The sequence below is a fragment of the Taudactylus pleione genome, unplaced genomic scaffold (assembly GCF_031769625.1).
Source record: "Taudactylus pleione unplaced genomic scaffold, aTauple2 ptg000010l, whole genome shotgun sequence".
In the NCBI taxonomy this organism is placed as follows: Eukaryota; Metazoa; Chordata; class Amphibia; order Anura; family Myobatrachidae; genus Taudactylus; species Taudactylus pleione.
This window is the reverse complement of record NW_028284413.1, coordinates 6,122,363-6,149,359: the sequence shown is the minus strand read 5'-3', so window position 1 is coordinate 6,149,359 and position 26,997 is coordinate 6,122,363. Positions and strand designations below refer to the sequence as shown.

At 35.4% G+C, this 26,997-nt stretch overlaps 1 protein-coding gene across 1 annotated transcript in view; it reads left to right on the top strand.

Annotated features, from left to right (window-relative positions):
• Positions 1-26,997, top strand: part of LOC148542660 (titin-like) — a gene marked incomplete at its 5' end in the record, with an annotated part of 334,539 nt that overhangs the window by 198,454 nt on the left and 109,088 nt on the right. Inside the window, 4 exons of the mRNA XM_088467589.1 lie at positions 9,801-10,019; positions 12,319-12,565; positions 14,808-15,062; positions 17,306-17,560. Of these exons, the coding sequence (XP_088323715.1) occupies positions 9,801-10,019; positions 12,319-12,565; positions 14,808-15,062; positions 17,306-17,560 (976 nt within the window). The remainder of the gene's footprint in view (positions 1-9,800; positions 10,020-12,318; positions 12,566-14,807; positions 15,063-17,305; positions 17,561-26,997) is intronic.

Sequence of the window (26,997 nt, the reverse complement as noted above, 5' to 3'; positions counted from 1 at the left end):
TCGCCCACTAAGTAATATTGTTAAAATCTGCAAATATTCTCTTGTGGAGGAGGAGTATAAGTGGATAGTTCTCCAGTAGCTGATTATAAAATTGTTTATTGGAAATGGTAAAAAAAAGTCTCAATCTTATAGTTCACCTGCATGAGGGGCTTTTTTATATTGCACTTCTAATTACATATAGAATGTTTGGCCAGCTTTATTTTTCTCTTCCATGTTTTGTTTTGCTCTGACAACCAGTAAACGTCCTGCAAGTGTGGACTTACAGGTTAGATCTTAACCATGGAATGACTCTTCTCAGCCTTTTTGAAGTATTGATGTGAAAATTCCCACAGTGTTGGCCTTATATGACCACATATACAAAACTTGTTAATGGCTGGGAGAACCAGTAAAAAAGAACAGGTGTTAGTGTAGTCCTTAGGGGCAAACATAAGATTTCTACATGGGTTTCTTCCGTGATTGATTTTGGAACAAAGCAATGAAAAACTGCTGCACTAAGCCTTAAACAGACACTTTTTCGGTTAACTGTTTTATACAAAATGTAAAAAGTATAGTTGAGATCCAAAATGTTGCTTATTTTTCAAATCCTATCTAAAAAGACAGAGATCAATAGATACTAATTAAAGGTAAAACATATACAACATATAATAACCTATATTTTACCTGAGATGAAGTCAGTTGCATATGCTACACAATGTGTGTTTTATATACATTCAATTTTTAGTAAGTATGTGACAAGATACATTTACCAAAAAGAAAGGAATTTGTTTGCATCCAACATGTGGTCATAGCTATTGTTTGGATAGCAAGTAAAATGCCATTGTTTCATGTTTTCTAGTGTTTTTGAGCCCTTAGAATCATTACTCTAAATTTACATACTGTATTTAAATTCAAGAAATATTACATATGACCATGCTTTGAGGTGGACTGCTACTATGTATCATAAAATAACTTTTGTGCAGAAGACACTAACAGGACTGTAGGATACCCAGACAGGATGAACACACAGACATACACAGAACTCAAAATACAAAAAACAGAACTAAGGCACAGACACACTTACAGTGCTAGATGAGTGGCTCACAGATCATGCAACAGTGTAGGCAGACATACTAACAGTTTGCACATTCTTATTCTTCTAGATCAATTATATATTGGTCTCCTTCTTTTCTAAACTATGTTGTAGATGCCATCTGATGATATAGGGGAGACTCTCATTATTCTGATGGATTGGGCAATAGGAACCCACCCCCATCATTAGAGTTCTCCTGGTCCTTAATTACTCATAAAATGTTGTGAGCATTCAAATGTGGACTTTTAGAGTGGTTAAGATTTTTGTTGTTATTTTTTTAGAAACTGTGACATTAGCTAAATTTTTATAATAAAATGTTACAAGTTGTTTTTAATAAATGGCACACTTTCGGATGGATATTCAAGTCTAAGTGATTGGCACAAATTAGAAATATGTGGTTCAGTTTCACTTAAAATAAAACTAACTTTTGGTTCCACATCTAATCGAGACCCAACACGAATCACTTTTGGAGTTGCAAATAGAACTAAATCCTGGATAGGGATTGCAATATGTTTAGAACTCAGATTAAAAAATTAACCTTGGGTTTGGATTGCATGTATATAGTTCCAATTACATAATTTCAGATTTTTAACAACTTTACAGAAATCAAAAGCAGAAAAGAACCAAAACACATGGGGGTTAATTTACTAAAGTGAGGGTTTTTAGAAGTGAGTTTTAGAAGTGATGTTGCCTATAGCAACAAATCAGATTCTACTCATCATTTAACTAGCACCTCCTGGAAGATAATAGCTAGAATCTGATTGGTTGCTTTGGGCAACATCACTTTTAAAACATACTTCTAAAAACTCTCACTTAAGTAAATTTACCCCTTAAGGTTTGCTTTGCCAAAAATAAAATTATAACATTTGAGGGAGGTTTTGCCAAACCAAACACAGTGGTTTGTGCACAGTTCTACCACAAAATATCTGTCAGAATAGTCAAAGTAACTTTGTGACCAGTAACATCAATCATTTTCCCTATAACTCCATAGAGTTATGTTGGACAATTATCAATGTTGGCCGACCGTATTCAATCATGATGTCTGCAGCCAAACATTGCAGTGGAAGATTGAGTCTCATACTAAATGATTTTACAAAATAAATCACCTTTTAATATATTGCTTCTTTTTTTCCTAATAGTACCTGATAAAGTGAAGAACCTTATAGCAGAGAACATCACCACAACTTCTGTATCTCTAAGCTGGCAACACCCTGATGGAAATGCAAGTTCCTATAACATAAAAATCTTGGAAGATTCAACATTCAGTGCAAATGTTACCACAACCTCTGCTATAGTTGAGAATTTGATTCCTGGGAATTATTACACATTCCTGGTCTCTGTTCTTGTAGGAGAAGGAATACAAGGGGATAGTTCTTCAGTAGCTAATTATACAAGTAAGTGTTTTTAGGGAAGTACTGTTGAAAGAACATCATAGTGGCACAGTGATGAAAATGAAATCGCCCACTAAGTAATATTGTAAAAATCTGCAAATATTCTCTTGTGGAGGAGGAGTATAAGTGGATAGTTCTCCAGTAGCTGATTATATAAGTGTTTATTGGAAATGTTAAAAAAAGTCTCCTTCTTATAGTTCACGTGCATGAGGGGCTTTTTTATATTGCACTTCTAATTACATATACAATGTTTGGCCAGCTTTATTTTTCTCTTCCATGTTTTGTTTTGCTCTGACAACCAGTAAACATCCTGCAAGTGTGGACTTACAGGTTAGATCTTAACCATGGAATGACTCTTCTCAGCCTTTTTGAAGTATTGATGTGAAAATTCCCACAGTGTTGGCCTTATATGACCACATATACAAAACTTGTTAATGGCTGGGAGAACCAGTAAAAAAGAACAGGTGTTAGTGTAGTCCTTAGGGGCAAACATAAGATTTCTACATGGGTTTCTTCCGTGATTGATTTTGGAACAAAGCAATGAAAAACTGATGCAATAAGCCTTAAACAGACACTTTTTCGGTAAATTGTTTTATACAAAATGTAAAAAGTATAGTTGAGTTCCAAAATGTTGCTTATTTTTCAAATCCTATCTAAAAAGACTGAGATCAATAGATACTAATTAAAGGTAAAACATATACAACATACAATAACCTATATTTTACCTGAGATGAAGTCAGTTGCATACGCTACACAATGTGTGTTTTATATACATTCCCTTTTTAGTAAGTATGTGACAAGATACATTTACCAAAAAGAAAGGAATTTGTTTTGCATCCAACATGTGGTCATAGCTATTGTTTGGATAGCAAGTAAAATGCCATTGTTTCATGTTTACTAATGATTTTGAGCCCTTAGAATCATTACTCTAAATTTACATACTGTATTTAAATTCAAGAAATATTACATATGACCATGCTTTGAGGTGGACTGCTACTATGTATCATAAAATAATTTTTGGGCAGAAGACACTAACAGGACTGTAGGATACCAGACAAGATGAACACACAGACATACACAGAACTCAAATTACACAAACAGAACTAAGGCACAGACACACTTACAGTGCTAGATGAGTGGCTCACAGATCATGCAACAGTGTAGGCAGACATACTAACAGTTTGCACACTCTTATTCTTCTAGATCAATTATATATTGGTATCCTTCTTTTCTAAACTATGTTGTAGATGCCATCTGATGATATAGGGGAGACTCTCATTATTCTGATGGATTGGGCAATAGGAACCCACCCCCATCATTAGAGTTCTCCTGGTCCTTAATTACTCTTAAAATGTTGTGAGCATTCAAATGTGGACTTTTAGAGTGGTTAAGATTTTTGTTGTTATTTTTTTAGAAACTGTGACATTAGCTAAATTTTTATAATAAAATGTTACAAGTTCTTTGTAATAAACGGCACACTTTCGGATGGATATTCAAGTCTAAGTGATTGGCACAAATAAGAAATATGTGGTTCAGTTTCGCTAAAAAAACCAACTAATTTTTGGTTCCACATCTAATCGAGACCCAACACGAATCAGTTTTGGAGTTGCAAATAGAACTAAATCCTGGATAGGGATTGCTATATGTTTAGAACTCAGATTAAAAAATTAACCTTGGGTTTGGATTGCATGTATATAGTTCCAATTACATAATTTCAGATTTTTAACAACTTTACAGAAATCAAAAGCAGAAAAGAACCAAAACACATGGGGATTAATTTACTAGTGTGAGAGTATTTAGAAGTGAGTTTTAGAAGTGATGTTGCCTATAGCAACAAATCAGATTCAACTCATCATTTAACTAGCACCTCCTGGAAGATAATAGCTAGAATCTGATTGGTTGCTTTGGGCAACATCACTTTTAAAACATACTTCTAAAAACTCTCACTTAAGTAAATTTACCCCTTAAGGTTTGCTTTGCCAAAAACAAAATTATAACATTTGAGGGAGGTTTTGCCAAACCAAACACAGTGGTTTGTGCACAGTTCCACAACAAAATATCTGCCAGAATAGTCAAAGTAACTTTGTGACCAGTAACATCAATCATTTTCCCTATAACTCCATAGAGTTATGTTAGACAATTATCAATGTTGGCCGACCGTATTCTATCATGATGTCTGCAGCCAAACATTGCAGTGGAACATTGAGTCTCAATCTAAATGATTTTACAAAATAAATCACCTTTTAATATATTGCTTCTTTTTTTCCTAATAGTACCTTATAAAGTGAAGAACCTTATAGCAGAGAACATCACCACAACTTCTGTATCTCTAAGCTGGCAACACCCTGATGGAAATGCAAGTTCCTATAACATAAAAATCTTGGAAGATTCAACATTCAGTGCAAATGTTACCACAACCTCTGCTATAGTTGAGAATTTGATTCCTGGGAATTATTACACATTCCTGGTCTCTGTTCTTGTAGGAGAAGGAATACAAGGGGATAGTTCTTCAGTAGCTAATTATACAAGTAAGTGTTTTTAGGGAAGTACTGTTGTAAGAACATCATAGTGGCACAGTGATGAAAATGAAATCGCCCACTAAGTAATATTGTTAAAATATGCAAATATTCTCTTGTGGAGGAGGAGTATAAGTGGATAGCTCTCCAGTAGCGGATTATATAAGTGTTTATTGGAAATGGTAAAAAAAGTCTCCTTCTTATAGTTCACCTGCATGAGGGGCTTTTTTATATTGCACTTCTAATTACATATAGAATTTTTGGCCCGCTTTATTTTTCTCTTCCATGTTTTGTTTTGCTCTGACAACCAGTAAACGTCCTGCAAGTGTGGAATTACAGGTTAGATCTTAACCATGGAATGACTCTTCTCAGCCTTTTTGAAGTATTGATGTGAAAATTCCCACAGTGTTGGCCTTATATGACCACATATACAAAACTTGTTAATGGCTGGGAGAACCAGTAAAAAAGAACAGGTGTTAGTGTAGTCCTTAGGGGCAAACATCAGATTTCTACATGGGTTTCTTCCGTGATTGATTTTGGAACAAAGCAATGAAAAACTGCTGCACTAAGCCTTAAACAGACACTTTTTCGGTTAATTGTTTTATACAAAATGTAAAAAGTATAGTTGAGATCCAAAATGTTGCTTATTTTTCAAATCCTATCAAAAAAAAGACTGAGATCAACAGATACTAATTAAAGTTAGAACATATACAACATACAATAACCTATATTTTACCTGAGATGAAGTCAGTGGCATACGCTACACAATGTGTGTTTTATATACATTCCCTTTTTAGTAGGTATGTGACAAGATACATTTACCAAAAAGAAAGGAATTTGTTTTGCATCCAACATGTGGTCATAGCTCTTGTTTGGATAGCAAGTAAAATGCCATTGTTTCATGTTTTCTAGTGTTTTTGAGCCCTTAGAATCATTACTCTAAATTTACATACTGTATTTAAATTCAAGAAATATTACATATGACCATGCTTTGAGGTGGACTGCTACTATGTATCATAAAATAACTTTTGTGCAGAAGACTCTAACTGGACTGTAGGATACCCAGACAAGATGAACACACAGACATACACAGAACTCAAAATACACAAACAGAACTAAGGCACAGACACACTTACAGTGCTAGATGAGTGGCTCACAGATCATGCAACAGTGTAGGCAGACATACTAACAGTTTGCACATTCTTATTCTTCTAGATCAATTATATATTGGTCTCCTTCTTTTCTAAACTATGTTGTAGATGCCATCTGATGATATAGGGGAGACTCTCATTATTCTGATGGATTGGGCAATAGGAACCCACCTCCATCATTAGAGTTCTCCTGGTCCTTAATTACTCTTAAAATGTTGTGAGCATTCAAATGTGGACTTTTAGAGTGGTTAAGATTTTTGTTGTTATTTTTTTAGAAACTGTGACATTAGCTAAATTTTTATAATAAGATGTTACAAGTTGTTTTTAATAAATGGCACACTTTCGGATGGATATTCAAGTCTAAGTGATTGGCACAAATTAGAAATATGTGGTTCAGTTTCACTTAAAATAAAACTAACTTTTGGTTCCACATCTAATCGAGACCCAACACGAATCACTTTTGGAGTTGCAAATAGAACTAAATCCTGGATAGGGATTGCAATATGTTTAGAACTCAGATTAAAAAAGTAACCTTGGGTTTGGATTGCATGTATATAGTTCCAATTACATAATTTCAGATTTTTAACAACTTTACAGAAATCAAAAGCAGAAAAGAACCAAAACACATGGGGGTTAATTTACTAAAGTGAGGGTTTTTAGAAGTGAGTTTTAGAAGTGATGTTGCCTATAGCAACAAATCAGATTCTACTCATCATTTAACTAGCACCTCCTGGAAGATAATAGCTAGAATCTGATTGGTTGCTTTGGGCAACATCACATTTAAAACATTCTTCTAAAAACTCTCACTTAAGTAAATTTACCCCTTAAGGTTTGCTTTGCCAAAAATAAAATTATAACATTTGAGGGAGGTTTTGCCAAACCAAACACAGTGGTTTGTGCACAGTTCTACAACAAAATATCTGTCAGAATAGTCAAAGTAACTTTGTGACCAGTAACATCAATCATTTTCCCTATAACTCCATAGAGTTATGTTGGACAATTATCAATGTTGGCTGACCGTATTCAATCATGATGTCTGCAGCCAAACATTGCAGTGGAAGATTGAGTCTCATACTAAATGATTTTACAAAATAAATTACCTTTTAATATATTGCTTCTTTTTTTCCTAATAGTACCTGATAAAGTGAAGAACCTTATAGCAGAGAACATCACCACAACTTCTGTATCTCTAAGCTGGCAACACCCTGATGGAAATGCAAGTTCCTATAACATAAAAATCTTGGAAGATTCAACATTCAGTGCAAATGTTACCACAACCTCTGCTATAGTTGAGAATTTGATTCCTGGGAATTATTACACATTCCTGGTCTCTGTTCTTGTAGGAGAAGGAATACAAGGGGATAGTTCTTCAGTAGCTAATTATACAAGTAAGTGTCTTTAGGGAAGTACTGTTGTAAGAACATCATAGTGGCACAGTGATGAAAATGAAATCGCCCACTAAGTAATATTGTTAAAATCTGCAAATATTCTCTTGTGGAGGAGGAGTATAAGTGGATAGTTCTCCAGTAGCTGATTATATAAGTGTTTATTGGAAATGGTAAAAAAAGTCTCCTTCTTATAGTTCACCTGCATGAGGGGCTTTTTTATATTGCACTTCTAATTACATATAGAATTATTGGCCCGCTTTATTTTTCTCTTCCATGTTTTGTTTTGCTCTGACAACCAGTAAACGTCCTGCAAGTGTGGAATTACAGGTTAGATCTTAACCATGGAATGACTCTTCTCAGCCTTTTTGAAGTATTGATGTGAAAATTTCCACAGTGTTGGCCTTATATGACCACATATACAAAACTTGTTAATGGCTGGGAGAACCAGTAAAAAAGAACAGGTGTTAGTGTAGTCCTTAGGGGCAAACATCAGATTTCTACATGGGTTTCTTCCGTGATTGATTTTGGAACAAAGCAATGAAAAACTGCTGCACTAAGCCTTAAACAGACACTTTTTCGGTTAATTGTTTTATACAAAATGTAAAAAGTATAGTTGAGATCCAAAATGTTGCTTATTTTTCAAATCCTATCTAAAAAGACTGAGATCAACAGATACTAATTAAAGTTAGAACATATACAACATACAATAACCTATATTTTACCTGAGATGAAGTCAGTGGCATGCGCTACACAATGTGTGTTTTATATACTTTCCCTTTTTAGTAGGAATGTGACAAGATACATTTACCAAAAAGAAAGGAATTTGTTTTGCATCCAACATGTGGTCATAGCTATTGTTTGGATAGCAAGTAAAATGCCATTGTTTCATGTTTTCTAGTGTTTTTGAGCCCTTAGAATCATTACTCTAAATTTACATACTGTATTTAAATTCAAGAAATATTACATATGACCATGCTTTGAGGTGGACTGCTACTATGTATCATAAAATAACTTTTGTGCAGAAGACACTAACTGGACTGTAGGATACCCAGACAAGATGAACACACAGACATACACAGAACTCAAAATACACAAACAGAACTAAGGCACAGACACACTTACAGTGCTAGATGAGTGGCTCACAGATCATGCAACAGTGTAGGCAGACATACTAACAGTTTGCACATTCTTATTCTTCTAGATCAATTATATATTGGTCTCCTTCTTTTCTAAACTATGTTGTAGATGCCATCTGATGATATAGGGGAGACTCTCATTATTCTGATGGATTGGGCAATAGGAACCCAACTCCATCATTAGAGTTCTCCTGGTCCTTAATTACTCTTAAAATGTTGTGAGCATTCAAATGTGGACTTTTAGAGTGGTTAAGATTTTTGTTGTTATTTTTTTAGAAACTGTGACATTAGCTAAATTTTTATAATAAAATGTTACAAGTTCTTTTTAATAAATGACACACTTTCGGATGGATATTCAAGTCTAAGTGATTGGCACAAATAAGAAATATGTGGTTCAGTTTCGCTAAAAAAAACAACTAACTTTTGGTTCCACATCTAATCGAGACCCAACACGAATCAGTTTTGGAGTTGCAAATAGAACTAAATCCTGGATAGGGATTGCTATATGTTTAGAACTCAGATTAAAAAATTAACCTTGGGTTTGGATTGCATGTATATAGTTCCAATTACATAATTTCAGATTTTTAACAACTTTACAGAAATCAAAAGCAGAAAAGAACCAAAACACATGGGGATTAATTTACTAGTGTGAGAGTATTTAGAAGTGAGTTTTAGAAGTGATGTTGCCTATAGCAACAAATCAGATTCAACTCATCATTTAACTAGCACCTCCTGGAAGATAATAGCTAGAATCTGATTGGTTGCTTTGGGCAACATCACTTTTAAAACATACTTCTAAAAACTCTCACTTAAGTAAATTTACCCCTTAAGGTTTGCTTTGCCAAAAACAAAATTATAACATTTGAGGGAGGTTTTGCCAAACCAAACACAGTGGTTTGTGCACAGTTCTACAACAAAATGTCTGCCAGAATAGTCAAAGTAACTTTGTGACCAGTAACATCAATCATTTTCCCTATAACTCCATAGAGTTATGTTGGACAATTATCAATGTTGGTCGACCGTATTCTATCATGATGTCTGCAGCCAAACATTGCAGTGGAACATTGAGTCTCAATCTAAATTATTTTACAAAATAAATCACCTTTTAATATATTGCTTCTTTTTTTCCTAATAGTACCTGATAAAGTGAAGAACCTTATAGCAGAGAACATCACCACAACTTCTGTATCTCTAAGCTGGCAACACCCTGATGGAAATGCAAGTTCCTATAACATAAAAATCTTGGAAGATTCAACATTCAGTGCAAATGTGACCACAACCTCTGCTACAGTTGAGAATTTAATTCCTGGGAATTATTACACATTCCTGGTCTCTGTTCTTGTAGGAGAAGGAATACAAGGGGATAGTTCTTCAGTAGCTAATTATACAAGTAAGTGTTTTTAGGGAAGTACTGTTGAAAGAACATCATAGTGGCACAGTGATGAAAATGAAATCGCCCACTAAGTAATATTGTAAAAATCTGCAAATATTCTCTTGTGGAGGAGGAGTATAAGTGGATAGTTCTCCAGTAGCTGATTATATAAGTGTTTATTGGAAATGTTAAAAAAAAGTCTCCTTCTTATAGTTCACGTGCATGAGGGGCTTTTTTATATTGCAATTCTAATTACATATACAATGTTTGGCTAGCTTTATTTTTCTCTTCCATGTTTTGTTTTGCTCTGACAACCAGTAAACGTCCTGCAAGTGTGGACTTACAGGTTAGATCTTAACCATGGAATGACTCTTCTCAACCTTTTTGAAGTATTGATGTGAAAATTCCCACATTGTTGGCCTTATATGACCACATATACAAAACTTGTTAATGGCTGGGAGAACCAGTAAAAAAGAACAGGTGTTAGTGTAGTCCTTAGGGGCAAACATAAGATTTCTACATGCGTTTCTTCCGTGATTGATTTTGGAACAAAGCAATGAAAAGCTGCTGCACTAAGCCTAAAACAGACACTTTTTCGGTAAATTATTTAATGCAAAATGTAAAAAGTATAGTTGAGTTCTAAAATGTTGCTTATTTTTCAAATCCTATCTAAAAAGACTGAGATCAATAGATACTAATTAAAGGTAAAACATATACAACATACAATAACCTATATTTTACCTGAGATGAAGTCAGTTGCATACGCTACACAATGTGTGTTTTATATACATTCCCTTTTTAGTAAGTATGTGACAAGATACATTTACCAAAAAGAAAGGAATTTGTTTTGCATCCAACATGTGGTCATAGCTATTGTTTGGATAGCTAAAATGCCATTGTTTCATGTTTTCTAGTGTTTGTGAGCCCTTAGAATCATTACTCTAAATTTACATACTGTATTTAAATTCAAGAAATATTACATATGACCATGCTTTGAGGTGGACTGCTACTATGTATCATAAAATAACTTTTGTGCAGAAGACACTAACAGGACTGTAGGATACCCAGACAAGATGAACACACAGACATACACAGAACTCAAAATACACAAACAGAACTAAGACACAGACACACTTACAGTGCTAGATGAGTGGCTCACAGATCATGCAACAGTGTAGGCAGACCTACTAACAGTTTGCACACTCTTATTCTACTAGATCAATTATATATTGGTCTCCTTCTTTTCTAAACTATGTTGTAGATGCCATCTGATGATATACGGGAGACTCTCATTATTCTGATGGATTGGGCAATAGGAACCCACCTCCATCATTAGAGTTCTCCTGGTCCTTAATTACTCTTAAAATGTTGTGAGCATTCAAATGTGGACTTTTAGAGTGGTTAAGATTTTTGTTGTTATTTTTTTAGAAACTGTGACATTTGCTAAATTTTTATAATAAAATGTTACAAGTTCTTTGTAATAAATGGCACACTTTAGGATGGATATTCAAGTCTAAGTGATTGGCACAAATTAGAAATATGTGGTTCAGTTTCCCTAAAAAAACAACTATCTTTTGGTTCCACATCTAATCGAGATCCAACACGAATCACTTTTGGAGTTGCAAGTAGGACAAAATCCTGGATAGGGTTTGCTATATGTTTAGAACTCAGATTAGAAAATTAATCTTGGGTTTGGATTGCATGTATATAGGTCCAATTACATAATTTCAGATTTTTTAACTACTTTACAGAAAACAAATCAGAAAAGAACCAAAACACTTAGGCTTAAATTTACTAAAATGAGAGTTATTAGAAGTGAGTTTTAGAATTGATGTTGCCCATTGCAGTCAATCAGATTCTACTTAACATTTCACTAGCACCACCTAGAAGATAATAGCTTGAATCTGAATGTTTGCTTTGGGCAACATCACTTTTAGAACACACTTCTAAAAACTTTCACTTTGGTAAATTTATCCCTTAAGATTTGCTTTGCCAAAAAATAAATTATAACATTTGAGGGAGGTTTTGCCAAACCAAACACAGTGGTCTGTGCACAGTTCTACCACAAAATATCAGCCAGAATAGTCAAAGTAACTTTGTGACCAGTTAACATCAATCATTTTCCCTATAACTCCATAGAGTTATGTTGGACAATTATCAATGTTGGCCGACCGTATTCTATCATGATGTCTGCAGCCAAACATTGCAGTGGAACATTGAGTCTCATACTAAATTAATTGACAAAATAAATCACCTTTTAATATATTGCTTCTTTTTTTCCTAATAGTACCTGATAAAGTGAAGAAACTTATAGCAGAGAATATCACCACAATTTCTATATCTCTAAGCTGGCAACACCCTGATGGAAATGCAAGTTCCTATAACATAAAAATCGTGGAAGATTCAACATTCAGTGTAAATGTGACCACAACCTCTGCTATAGTTGAGAATTTAATTCCTGGGAATTATTACACATTCCTGGTCTCTGTTCTTGTAGGAGAAGGAATACAAGGGGATAGTTCTTCGGTAGCTAATTATACAAGTAAGTGTTTTTTGGAAGTACTGTAGTAAGAACATCATAGTGGCACAGTGATGAAAATGAAATCTCCCACTAAGTAATATTGTTAAAATCTGCAAATATTCTCTTGTGGAGGAGGAGTAAAAGTGGATAGTTCTCCAGTAGCTGATTATATAAATTTTTTTGGAAGTGCTAAAAAAAAGTCTCCTTCTTATAGTTCACCTGCATGAGGGGATTTTTTATATTGCATCTTCTAATTACATATAGAATGTTTGGCCAGCTTTTTTTTTCTCTTCCATGTTTTGTTTTGCTCTGACAACCAGTAATCGTCCTGCAAGTGTGGACTTACAGGTTAGATTTTAACCCTGGAATGACTCTTCTCAGACTTTTTGAAGTATTGACATGAAAGTTCCCACAGTGTTGGCCTTATATTACCACATATACAAAACTTGTTAATGGCTGGGGGCACCAGTAAAAAAGAACGGGCGTTAGTGTAGTTGTTAGGGGCAAACAGTAGATTTCTACATGGGTTTATTCCGTGATTGATTTTGGAACAAAGCAGTGAAAAACTGCTGCAATAAGCCTAAAACAGAAACTTTTTAGGTGAATTGTTTGATACATAATGTAAAAAGTATAGTTGAGTTCCAAAATGTTGCTTATATTTACAATCCTGTCTAAAAAGAATGAGATTAATAGATGTTAATTAAAACGGTAAAACAGATATAAAATACAATAGCCTATACTTTTCCTGAAATGAAGTCAGTTGCATATGCTACACAATGTGTGTTTTATATACATTCACTTTTTTAGTATGTGACAAGATATATTTACCAAAAAGAAAGGAATGTGTTTTGCATCCAACATGAGGTGATTGCCATTGATTGGATAGCAAGTAAAATGCCATTGTTTCATGTTTTCTAGTGTATTTGAGCACTTAGATTCTTTACTCTAAATTTACATACTGTATTTAAATTCAAGAATTATTACATATGACCATGCTTTGAGGTGGACTGCTACTATATATCATAAAAGGTCTTTTGTGCAGTAGACACTAACAGGACTGTAGGATACCCAGACAAGATGAACACACAAACATAAACAGACCTCAAAATACACAAACAGAACTAAGGCACAGACACACTGACAGTGCTAGATGAGAGGCTCACAGATCATGAAACAGTGTAGGCAGACATACTAACAGTTTGCACCCTCTTTCTCTTGTAGATCAAGTATATATTGGTCTCCTTAATTTCTAAACTATGTTCTAGATGCCTCCTGATGATATAGGAGAGACTCTAATTATTCTTAGGGATTGGGCAAAAGGAACCCACCTCCATCATTAGAATATTCCTAGACCTTAAGAACTCTTAAACTGTTGTGAGCATTTAGAGTGGTTAAGATTTTTGTTGTTATTTTTTTAGAAACTGTGACAATAGCTAAATTTTATATTAAAATGTTACAAATTCTTTGTAATAAATGGTATACTTTAGGATGAATATTCAAGTCTAAGTAATGGGCAAAAATTAGAAATATGTGGTTCAGTTTTCCTAAAAAAAACCCTAACTTTGGGGTTCCACGTCTAATCGAGACCCATCACTAATCACTTTTGAAGTTGCAACTAGAACCAAATCCTGGATAGTGTTTGCTATATGTTTAGAACTCAGATTAGAAAATTAATCTTGGGTTTGGATTGCATGTATATAGGTCCAATTACATAATTTCAGATTTTTTAACAACTTTACAGAAATCAAAAACAGAAAAGAACCAAAACACTTAGGGATAAATTTACTAAAATGAGAGTTTTTAGAAGTGATTTTGCCGATAGCAACCAATCAGTTTCTACTTCACTTTTAACTAGCACCTCCTAGAAGATAATAGCTAGAATCTGATTGGTTGCTTTGGGCAACACACTTTTAAAACACACTTCTAAAAACTTTCACTTTAGTAAATTTACCCTTTAAGATTTGCTTTGCCAAAAACAAAATTATAACATTTGAGGGAGGTTTTGCCAAACCAAACACAGTGGTCTGTGCACAGTTCTACCACAAAATATCTGCCAGAATAGTCAAAGTAACTTTGTTACCAGTAACATCAATCATTTTCCCTCTCACTCCATAGAGTTATGTTGGACAATTATCAATGTTGGCCGACCGTATTCTACCATGATGTCTGCAGCCAAACATTGCAGTGGAACATTGAGTCTTATACTAAATGATTTTACAAAATAAATCACCTTTTAATATATTGCTTCTTTTTTTCCTAATAGTACCTGATAAAGTGAAGAAACTTATAGCAGAGAATATCACCACAATTTCTATATCTCTAAGCTGGCAACACCCTGATGGAAATGCAAGTTCCTATAACATAAAAATCTTGGAAGATTCAACATTTAGTGCAAATGTGACCACAACCTCTGCTATAGTTGAGAATTTGATTCCTGGGAATTATTACACATTCCTGGTCTCTGTTCTTGTAGGAGAAGGAATACAAGGGGATAGTTCTTCGGTAGCTAATTATACAAGTAAGTGTTTTTTGGAAGTACTGTAGTAAGAACATCATAGTGGCACAGTGATGAAAATGAAATCTCCCACTAAGTAATATTATTAAAATCTGCAAATATTCTCTTGTGGAGGAGGAGTAAAAGTGGATAGTTCTCTAGTAGCTTATTATATAAGTTTTTTTTGGAAGTGCTTAAAAAAAGTCTCTTATAGTTCAACCTGCATGAGGGGCTTTTTTATATTGCATCTTCTAATAACATATAGAATGTTTGGCCAGCTTTTTTTTTCTCTTCCAATTACACTTTTGTTTTGCTCTGACGACCAGTAAACATTCTGCAAGTGTGGACTTACAGGTTAGATTTTAACCCTGGAATGACTCTTCTCAGCTTTTTTGAAGTTTTGACGTGAAAGTTCCCACAGTGTTGGCCTTATATTACCACATATACAAAATTTGTTAATGGCTGGGGGCACCAGTAAAAAAGAACGGGCATTAGTGTAGTCCTTAGGGGCAAACAGTAGATTTCTACATGGGTTTATTCCGTGATTGATTTTGGAACAAAGCAATGAAAAACTGTTGCAATAAACCTAAAACAGACACTTTTTAGGTGAATTGTTTGATACATAATGTAAAAAGTATAGTTGAGTTCCAAAATGTTGCTTATTTTTACAATCCTGTCTAAAAAGACTGAGATTAATAGATGTTAATTAAAAAGGTAAAACAGATATAAAATACAATAACCTATACTTTACCTGAGATGAAGTCAGTTGCATATGCTACACAATGTGTGTTTTATATACATTCACTTTTTTAGTATGTGACAAGATATATTTACCAAAAAGAAAGGAATGTGTTTTGCATCCAACATGAGGTGATTGCCATTGATTGCATAGCAAGTAAAATGCCAATGTTTTATGTTTTCTAGTGTATTTGAGCACTTAGATTCTTTACTCTAAATTTACATACTGTATTTAAATTCAAGAATTATTACATATGACCATGCTTTGAGGTGGACTGCTACTATATATCATAAAATGTCTTTTGTGCAGAAGACACTAACAGGTCTGTAGGATACCCAGACAAGATGAACACACAAACATAAACAGACCTCAAAATACACAAACAGAACTAAGGCACAGACACACTGACAGTGCTAGATGAGAGGCTCACAGATCATGAAACAGTGTAGGCAGACATACTAACAGTTTGCACCCTCTTTCTCTTGTAGATCAAGTATATATTGGTCTCCTTATTTTCTAAACTATGTTATAGATGCCTCCTGATGATATTTGAGAGACTCTCATTATTCTTAGGGATTGGGCAAAAGGAACCCACCTCCATCATTAGAATATTCCTGGTCCTTAACTACTCTTAAACTGTTGTGAGCATTTAGAGTGGTTAAGATTTTTGTTGTTATTTTTTTAGAAACTGTGACAATAGCTACATTTTTATATTAAAATGTTGCAAATTCTTTGTAATAAATGGTATACTTTAGGATGAATATTCAAGTCTAAGTAATGGGCAAAAATTAGAAATATGTGGTTCAGTTTTCCTAAAAAAAACCCTAACTTTTGGGTTCCACGTCTAATCGAGACCCATCACGAATCACTTTTGGAGTTGCAACTAGAACCAAATCCTGGATAGTGTTTGCTATATGTTTAGAACTCAGATTAGAAAATTAATCTTGGGTTTGGATTGCATGTATATAGGTCCAATTACATAATATCAGATTTTTTAACAACTTTACAGAAATCAAAAACAGAAAAGAACCAAAACACTTAGGGATAAATTTACTAAAATGAGAGTTTTTAGAAGTGAGTTTTAGAAGTGATGTTGCCGATAGCAACCAATCAGATTCTACTTAACATTTATCTAGCACCAACTAGAAGATAATAGCTAGAATCTGATTGGTAGCTTTGGGCAACATCACTTTTAAAACACACTTCTAAAAACTTTCACTTTGGTAAATTTATCCCTTATGATTTGCTTTGCCAAAAAATAAATTATAACATTTGAGGGAGGTTTTGCCAAACCAAACACAGTGGTCTGTGCACAGTTCTACCACAAAATATCTGCCAGAATAGTCAAAGTAACTTTGTTACCAATATCTCACTCCATAGAGTTATGTTGGACAATTATCAATTTTGGCCAAACGTATTCTATCATGATGTCTGCAGCCAAACATTGCAGTGGAACATTGAGTCTCATACTAAATGATTTTACAAAATAAATCACCTTTTAATATATTGCTTCTTTTTTTCCTAATAGTACCTGATAAAGTGAAGAAACTTATAGCAGAGAATATCACCACAACTTCTGTATCTCTACGCTGGCAACACCCTGATGGAAATGCAAGTTCCTATAACATAAAAATCTTGGAAGATTCAACATTCAGTGCAAATGTGACCACAACCTCTGCTATAGTTGAGAATTTGATTCCTGGGAATTATTACACATTCCTGGTCTCTGTTCATGTAGGAGAAGGAATACTAGGGGATATTTCTTCGGTAGCTAATTATACAAGTAAGTGTTTTTTGGAAGTACTGTAGTAAGACCATCATAGTGGCACAGTGATGAAAATGAAATCGGCCACTAAGTAACATTGTGAAAATCTGCAAATATTCTCTTGTGGAGGAGTAGTAAATGTGGATAGTTCTCCAGTAGCTGATTATATAAGTGTTTTTTTGGAAGTGGTAAAAAAAAAGTCTCCTTCTTATAGTTCACCTGCAAGGGGTTTTTTCATATTGCATCTTCAAATTACATATAGAATGTTTGGCCAGCTTTATTTTTCTCTTCCAATTCCACTTTTTGTTTTGCTCTGACAACCAGTAAACGTTCTGCAAGTGTGGACTTACAGGTTGGATCTTAACTGTGGAATTACTCTTCTCAGCCTTTTTGAAGTATTGACGTGACAATTCCCACAGTGTTGGCCTTATATTATCACATATACAAAACTTGTTAATGGCTGGGGGCACCAGTAAAAAAGAACGGGCGTTGGTGTAGTCCTTAAGGGTAAACATAAGATTTCTACATGGGTTTCTTCCGTGATTGATTTTGGAACAATGCAATGAATAACTGCTGCAATAATCCTAAAACAGACACTTTTTAGGTAAATTGTTTGATACATAATGTAAAAAGTATAGTTGAGTTCCAAAATGTTGCTTATTTTTACAATCCTGTCTAAAAAAAATGAGATTAATAGATGTTAATTAAAAAGGTAAACAGATATAACATACAATTACCTGAGATGAAGTCAGTTGCATATGCTAAACAATGTGTGTTTTATATACATTCCCTTTTTTAGTAAGTATGTGACAAGATACATTTACCAAAAAGAAAGGAATTCTTTTTGCATCCAACATGTGGTGATTGCCATTGATTGGATAGCAAGTAAAATGCCATTGTTTCATGATTTCTAGTGTGTTTTAGCCCTTAGAATCGTTACTCTAAATTTACATATTTAATTCAAGCAATAATACATATGACCATGCTTTGAGGTGGACTGCTACTATGTATCATAAAAAGACTTTTGTGCAGAAGACACTAATAGGACTGTAGGATACCCAGACAAGATGAACACACAGACATAAAGAGACTTAAAAATATACAAGCAGAACTAAGACACAGAAACACTGACAGTATTAGATGACAGGCTCACGGATCAGACAACAGTATAGGCAGGCATACTAACAGTTTGCACCCTCTTTCTCTTGTAGATCAAGAATATATTGATCTCCTTTTCTAAACTTTGTTCTAGATGCCTCCTGATGATATAGGGGAGACTCTCATTATTCTGAGGGATTGGGCAAAAGGAACCCACCTCCATCATTAGAGTACTCCTGGTCCTTAATTACTCATAAACTATTGTGAGCATTAAAATGTGGACTTTTAGAGTGGTTAAGATTTTTGTTGTTATTTTTCAGAAACTGTGACAATAGACAAATATTTATATAAAAATGTTACAAGTTCTTTGTTATAAATGGTACACCTTAGGATGGATATTCAAGTATAAGTGATGGGCACAAATTAGAAATATGTGGTTCAGTTTTCCTAAAAACAATACCTAACTTTGGAGTTCACGACTAAACAAGACCCAACATAAATCACTTTTGGAGTTGCAAATAGAACCAATGAGTTATGTTGGATAATTATCAATGTTGGCTGACCATTTTCTACCGTAATGTCTGCAGCCAAACATTGCAGTGGAATATTTCTGAGAATTGAGTCTCATAATAATTGATTTTAAAAAATAAATCACCTTTTAATATATTGGGTTTTTTTGCCTAATAGTACCTGATAAAGTGAAGAAACTTATAGCAGAGTATATCACCACAACCTCTGTATCTCTAAGCTGGCAACATCTTGATGTAAATGCAAGTTCTTATAATATAAAAATCTTGGAAAATTTAACATTCTGTGTAAATGTGACCAAAACCTCTGCTGTAGTTGAGAATTTGATTCCTGGGAATTATTGCACATTCCTAGTCTCTGCTCTTGTTGGAGGAGGAGTACAAGGGGATAGTTCTCCTATAGCTATTTATACAGGTAAGTGTCTTTTGGAAGTAGTAAGAACATCATAGTAGCACAGTGATGAAAATTAAATCTCACATTAAGTATTATTTTTAAAATCTGGAAATTGTTTCTTGTGGAGGAGAAGTTGATAGTTATCCAGTAGCTGATTATAAAAGTGTTTATTGGAAGTGGTAAAAAAAAGTTTGTTTCTAATAATTCACCTGCATGAGGAGCTTTTTTATATTGCATCTTCTAATGACATATAGATTATGTGGCCAGCTTTATTTTTCTCTTCCAGTTACACTTTTTTTTTGCTCTGACAACCAGTAAAAGTACTGCAAGTGTGGATTTACAGGTTAGATCCTAGTCTTGGAAATACTCTTCTCAGCCTTTTTGAAGTATTGACGTGAAAGTTGAGCAGACACAATGGAGTTCCCACAGTGTTGGTCTCATGTGACCACATATACAAAATGTGTTACTGGCTGGGAGCACCAGTAAAAAAGAATGGAGTTTAGTGTAGTCCTTAGTTGCAAACATAGGATTTCTACATGGGTTCCTTGCATGATTGATTTTGGAACAAAGCAATGAAAAACTGCAGCAATACGCCTAAAACTTAAACTTTTTAGGTAAATTGTTTGATACATAATGTAACAAGAATAGTTCAGTTCCAAAGTGTTGCTTATTTTTACAATCCTGTCTAAAAAGAGTTAGATTAATAGATGTTAATTAAAAAGGTAAACAGATATAACATACAATAACCTATATTTTACCTGAGGTGAAGTTAGTTGCATGTGCCACACAATGTGTGTTTTATATACATTCCCTTTTGCAGTAAGTATGTGACAAAATATATTTATCAAAAAGAGAGGAATTAATTGTGCATACAACATGTGTTCATTCCCATTGATTGGGTGGCAAGTAAAATGCTATTGTTTCATGTTTTCTAGTGTCTTTGAGACCTTAGAACCATTACTCTAAATTTACATATTTAAAATCAAGCAATATTACATATGACTATGCTTTGAGGTGGACTGCCACTCTATATCAAAAAAAGGACTTTTATGCAGAAGGTACTAAAAGAACTGTATGGAACTCAGACAAGATGAACACACAGACATAGACGGATTGAAAAATAGACAAGCAGAATTAAGGGACAGACACACTGACATTGCTGGATGACAGGCTCATAGATTATGCGACATTATAGGCAGAAATACTTACAGTTTGCACCTCTTTCCCTTGTAGATCAAGTAGCTATTGATCTCCTTCTTTTCTAAACTATGCACTGGATGCCTGCTGATGATATATGGGAGACTATTATCATTCTGAGGGTTTGGGAAATAGGAACACATATCCCTTAGTAGAGAACTCCTGGTCCTTAATTACTCTTAAACTATTGTGAGTTATAAAAGGTGGACCTTTAGAGTGGTTAAGATTTTTGTTGTATTTTTTGGAAACTATGACAATAGCTAAATATTTATATAAAAATGTTACAAGTTCTTTGTGATAAATGGTACACTTTACGATGGCTATTCAAGTGATGGGCACAAGTTAGAACTATGTGGTTCGGTTTTCATAAAAAAATAAAAAGAACCTAACTTTGGGGTTCCACGTGTAATCGAAACCAGGATCTAATCACTTTTGGGGTTCCAAATAGAACCAGGTGCTAGTTAAATGTTAAGTAGAATCTGATTGGTTGGAACCCACTACAGCACTTCAGATCTCTGTTCCTCAGTCACACCTCCATTGGACTTGTGTTTTCTCTGTCTGACACCTTTTTTCCAGCCTCACTAATTGGACTTTATTTTTCTGCCACATATCACTTGGACTTGTTTATTTCTGTCAGTTTATATATCCATTTCATGAATTCTAATACTCCCATTAAACCTTCTGTATTTCAATACTACAAAACCATTCCAGTTCTATCTCCTGCATCTGCCCTGGGTTCAAAAAAGAATCCAAATCTGACACCCTCCTTTGGTTGGCAACTCAAAGACCCCTCCTGGGGTCAGAAAATCAGAGAGTCCTCCCGGGGTCAGAACATCAGTCATCCCTCCCGAGGTTAGAACATTGGATGTCTCTCTGCAGGCTCACAAATCAGATACCTCTATTGACATAAGAGGTTTGGAAGACTTTTAGAGCAACTCTTCTATTACCCATACCAAGAGTAATGGAAGTTGGAACAGACCAAGATACTCAAGACTGTTTGTAGACATGAATTTCCTGATGTTGAGATCTGCCACCTCTTATAGGCTTGCAGAGGAAACAGTCCTGAATGAGATGATTGGAGCTCCCACAATAAAGGCAGATATGAAAATCTTTTACAATGCTTTCATTCAGCTGCAGAGAGATTAGGTCTTGAGAAGCTCAGATATCTTTCTTTTTGGGAGCAGTAGAAGAGGCCTTAGATTTCAAGGGCCCCAATTTCTCTAAACTAGAAAATTACTTAATCACATAAATCTTGTCAGTGACAGGAGAACTTTTAAGGAATTATGGCAACATTTGGATAATGCTGGTTAAAAGATTTTGCTATTGTTCTAACAACTGTCAAAAGATTCCACAACTTTCAGGTTTCAAAGCACTCGGAGACTGAGAGGAAGAGGAAGAGAAGATCATCTCAGTAGCTCTGCCATTTGCAGATTATTAAATTGCAGTTCATCAGAAACTTTGGGGGATATATAGGGATTTGCAGAATCATAAAAAGTTTGTCGAAGGAGAGGGACTGATGCCTAACCCTAATCTCCCCCTTAGGGGGGCCTAATCCTAACCCCCCCCAACCCTGGCTAACTGGACATACTTACTGCCATCTGGACTTCAAAATTCGCCCTTTGATGTATCAGTGTCAGCATTATGCCAAGCGCTGGGATTACAGCATTGTTATTTTCACTGCAGGCATCCCGTCCACCGGCATGTGAACTGCATCCCATTGTATCTATTTATGTTATCCTGAAAACTGAATAAAGTAGAATTACTTGTTGTTTTAATTAAATATAATGGCTGCTTATGAAACATTTTTTTGTTGGTCATGAATGAGTTTTAGCAGGAGTGCACAGAGGTTGGTGCTGCAGGTAGAAGTATTTGAGCTTTTACCACATCCACCTATCCCCATATCCATCAGACTCACATTAAAATTGGGAAAGTGACTGCAAAGACCAATAGATTTCTTCTTTTCCAGATCTGCACCCCCTCCTGGCCTACATGTTAAGCTACACTGATTTTGCTAAAGCTGCTCACAGGTCCAAGGATGGTCTACCTGGCCATCCACAGCAAGGCTGCTCACATTCAATATTATTGGATGAACAATCCAATACAGGGTGATATCTGATTTAGAATGATTAATCTGGTGCTCCCAAAAATGTGTAAACTGCTTTAGAATTATTAGGTTTTACACCCAACTTAAAATACTTCAGATATATAAAAAGTGCTTGTAGAAATATAAATACATAAATAAATGAAACACTCAGACCTGCAACATTTGTAAACACAAAATACTGAATATGTAAACCATAACAATTAAGTTTGTAGGTCTTTCTGTGAACATTGAAAAAGTGTGTGAGTTCAAAAGAAATCCCCATGACTGGCAGGTGAAGGGTAGGTAATAAGTAAATGCTCACTCTACCTTTCCCTAGTGACAGTGACTTAATGGATGACCTTTCTGCCTTGCAGCGGTTGTACGGAGTTGGTCAACTGTACGCTGATCCCGTGTGTCTGCCAATTGATCTTCCTTGTGTCGGGGTTGCTTCTTTAGCTACCAGTGGAGTTACCGTGATCATTGCACTTCATGCGCCGGGGTCCGTGGTCCCGATGTAGTGTGGTCACTGCTGTAGTGATGTCAGTCAGGGGTAAACACCAATGCATTTTGTCATCAGAGTGAATTTTTCAAGGTGCCTGTGTGCTGTACTTGGTCTCCTTTTAAGTCATTAATTGGTTAATTGATTGCTGATTGCTTATTGCATTGTTAGCTGTTGGTTGATACTCAGTTGGTTGTGAATATATATAAAATATATAAATAAATTCCATGTATAATAAACTTTATTTAATGTATTAAAAAATCTATAAAAATATATATAAAATATATATAATAACACATATTGCTTCAATCATATACTGTAATTGCTATGAGTTCGTAGTAGAATAAACAATGTGTACAAATTTATAACAGGTCAATATGAATACTATACTAGGTGGGCGATAAATAATATGTTTACATATAAAATAAACAAACAAATAGGTTGACTTCTGATATGAAAAATTAATATAAAATAATTTAATATATTTATAATCAATAAAAAATTTAAAATAAAAACAAACATATGTACAAATTAAATATTTTGGAAATACAAAAGCAAATAATTAAAAATGGGGCGATGTATAAGTAAAGTTGCACTAAAAAAGTTACTCTGAAAAAGTACACTAAAAATATTGGTGCATTTTTATTAAAATAGAGTGTTCCATGTATAGAGATGCACCAAGGTCGTAGTCTAAATTCAGTCCATTTGGTTGAAAAGTTCACATCCTAAAGAGCCATTCAGTTTCTGATTTTGCAATTTGTTCTTGGAAATCACCACCTCTCCAGTTTTTTTAAATTTTCTAAACTGCTAAAAGTTTTAGTCCCAAGGTTCTTTTGGTGGTGTAATAGAAAATGGTTGGAAACACTATGCGTCTTCACGCCTTTTCTTATATTATTCATGTGTTCCATGATTCTGGTCTTCAACTTTCTTATTGTTCGGCCAATATACTGTAGGCCGCATGGGCATTCCAACATGTACACTACACCTTCCGAGGTACTACTCAGATGTTGTTTGATTTCAATTTTTTTTTTTTTTATTGATCTTGTATCAGAATGTTCACTGTATTTGTGTTATTGTGGTATAATATACTGGGAGAGATTTTCTCTTTGTAATGTGCTGCTAATTGCAAATGTACATGTCGTTCAGGCTAAATCACATGGTAAACCAGATGTGAGACTTTTCCACTAGCCTGGAACTACTTGGCATCAGAATTGGTCCTCTATGGTGGGGCCAGAGCCAGTTCTAGACCAAGTAGAGCCCAGGGAGAAATGTTCTTTTAGTACCCCATTAGTAAAAAAATTCTTCAATATACAGTTTTTATTATTCAGGTTATGGGTAAAATTCAGTGAGCATTTCACCCATAACCTGGACTTCCTCAGGACAAAGCCCACAGCAACTATGGAGCAGGGCAACAAACCGGGATTATAATTTTGGAACTCCAAGGGGTGAGACTGGGGTTTGCACCCCAGACATTGAGAATGTTGTTACTGTGTGTGTCCAAACCAACCGTGGATTATTTACACATTATATACTTTGTGTGTACTAAATAAAAATACACCTTACCTATATAGTGGGTTCTTTTTAATGTCATCAACAATAGAGGTTCAACCAGACTTGTGCCCCCTGTGTCAACTCCTACTTCTTGTCCGCTCCAGTCCCCTGCCCCCTGTCACTCCAGTCTGCAGTCACTCCAACCTCCTGACCCTTCACTCTAGTACAGAGGTGTAGAATGGAGCCATGGCACTCACAGCAAGTGCATGTCACGGAACTCCCCAGTTGGTGTCTGTTGCCACCCTGTTAGGTGTGTCTCTAGAAATCCTTTTCTGCATTATCCCCCAATCATTGAGCATTTTTTTTACAGAATATCCCTTTAAAAATGTACCACCTGTATGCATATGTTCCCACCTCTGTAGCTTATTCCCCAGTAATATAACTCCTACCCCACCCCAGTGACCATAGCTGCCTTGGTGACACCACCTCCTTTTTGTCCCTTTCCTCCTCCAACTCCCCATGCTCTCCCTCCATCCCATATATAAACAGCATATTCTCAGCAGCTCAGAGTGGACTGGTCAGTCAGTTGATGCTAAGTAGAAAGCAGCACTCAGATGGGCTGATAATCATACATCAGTCCACTCTGAGTGCCTTCAGCTGGTGATCCAAGGCATAGAGAAGAGAAATTCAGTTCCCCCCTAAGCACTTTTCCAGTGCTGAAAATTGTGAATCCAGAATGCCAATTGCAAATGCATTCAGGGGTGCAGAAAATGCATTTGATGTCCGCAGTCACAGACCACTGACATCACAGCCTGACCCCTCACTGTAGTCTGTCTCATACACAGTACAGGCTAGAACATTAAGCATTAATTGACCGGCCTGCCATAGAAGCATAGAAGGCATGTGACTGCAGCAGGGAAATAGCACTATTGGCACTCCCAAAAGGTTCTGGCTCCACCGGCTCTGCCCTCACTATGCCTCTGCTCCTGCACCATCACTCCAGCCTCATGCACTCTGTCACTTAAGCTTTCATGTCTCTCCACCCTCCTACCATTCCAACTGCCTGCCCCTTTCACTACATTCTTCTGGCCCATCACTTCATCCTCCTGCTCCCTGTCACTCCATCCTCCTGCCCCATCCCTTCAGCCTTTTGCTTCCTGTCATACCATCCTCCTGTCTCATCACTCCATTCTCCTTTCTCAACAACCTCCTGCCCCCCATCAGTATAGCCTCTTGTCTCTCCAGCCTACTGCCTCATTACTCCATCCTCCTACCTCATCACTTCAACATCTTTCCCCCTGTCACTCCATCTTCTTGTCCCATCACTCCAGTCTCCTGTTACTCCAACCTCCTGTCCCCCATTACTCCAACCCCCTCCCTGGCCATTTAAACTTACCTTCTTCTTGGACAGCCTGCATGCTCCTGTTCTTCAGCAGTAAAGTGTGAAGGAAAGATGTGGCAGTGAGTCACACTGCACAGAAGGCACATGTCAGAGGGTGCACCCAGTGGAGAACTTCTGGGCCCTAGTTCCTAGCAGTTGTTGGCCACAGTATTTTAAGAGATGGAGGTGGACTGGCAGAGTGACAGCTACACTGGCAGGGTGACTACTGCTGCGCTCACAAGATGCAGTGCCCTGGGCAATAGTTAAGCCAGCCTGTCCTTTGAGCCACCCCAGGGTGGGCATAAAAAAATTATATGTAAAATACTATCTCACTGCTGATACAGTAATTGCATTCATAGTGGATATTTGCATTTATAGTGCCACAAGAGCATGGATGTCTGCATTTGTAGTGACATAAGAGCGTAGATACTTGCAATTGTAGTGTCACAATAGCATGCAATGCAAGTCTTGCCCAGTAAGAAATCAAAGACTGTTGCACTAAAAAAATTTAAGAACTGTCCCTGATTCTACGTATAAATAATATCACCAATTCTATAAATATAATGAATGTCTTCAATTTTGCTTTCTTAACTAAAGCCATATATCATATTATATTAATTCATGTCAACATACATCTGGATTGCCACCTAAAAAAAGTAAAGTGCTTGCATAAATTTTTAATTCTGTAATTCAATAATAACATGAATAACCAAAAGGAAAAAAAAGCTTTATTAATCTGACAGACTGCTCCCAGTGATCCCCCTATAGACAATGAGAAAAGTTCC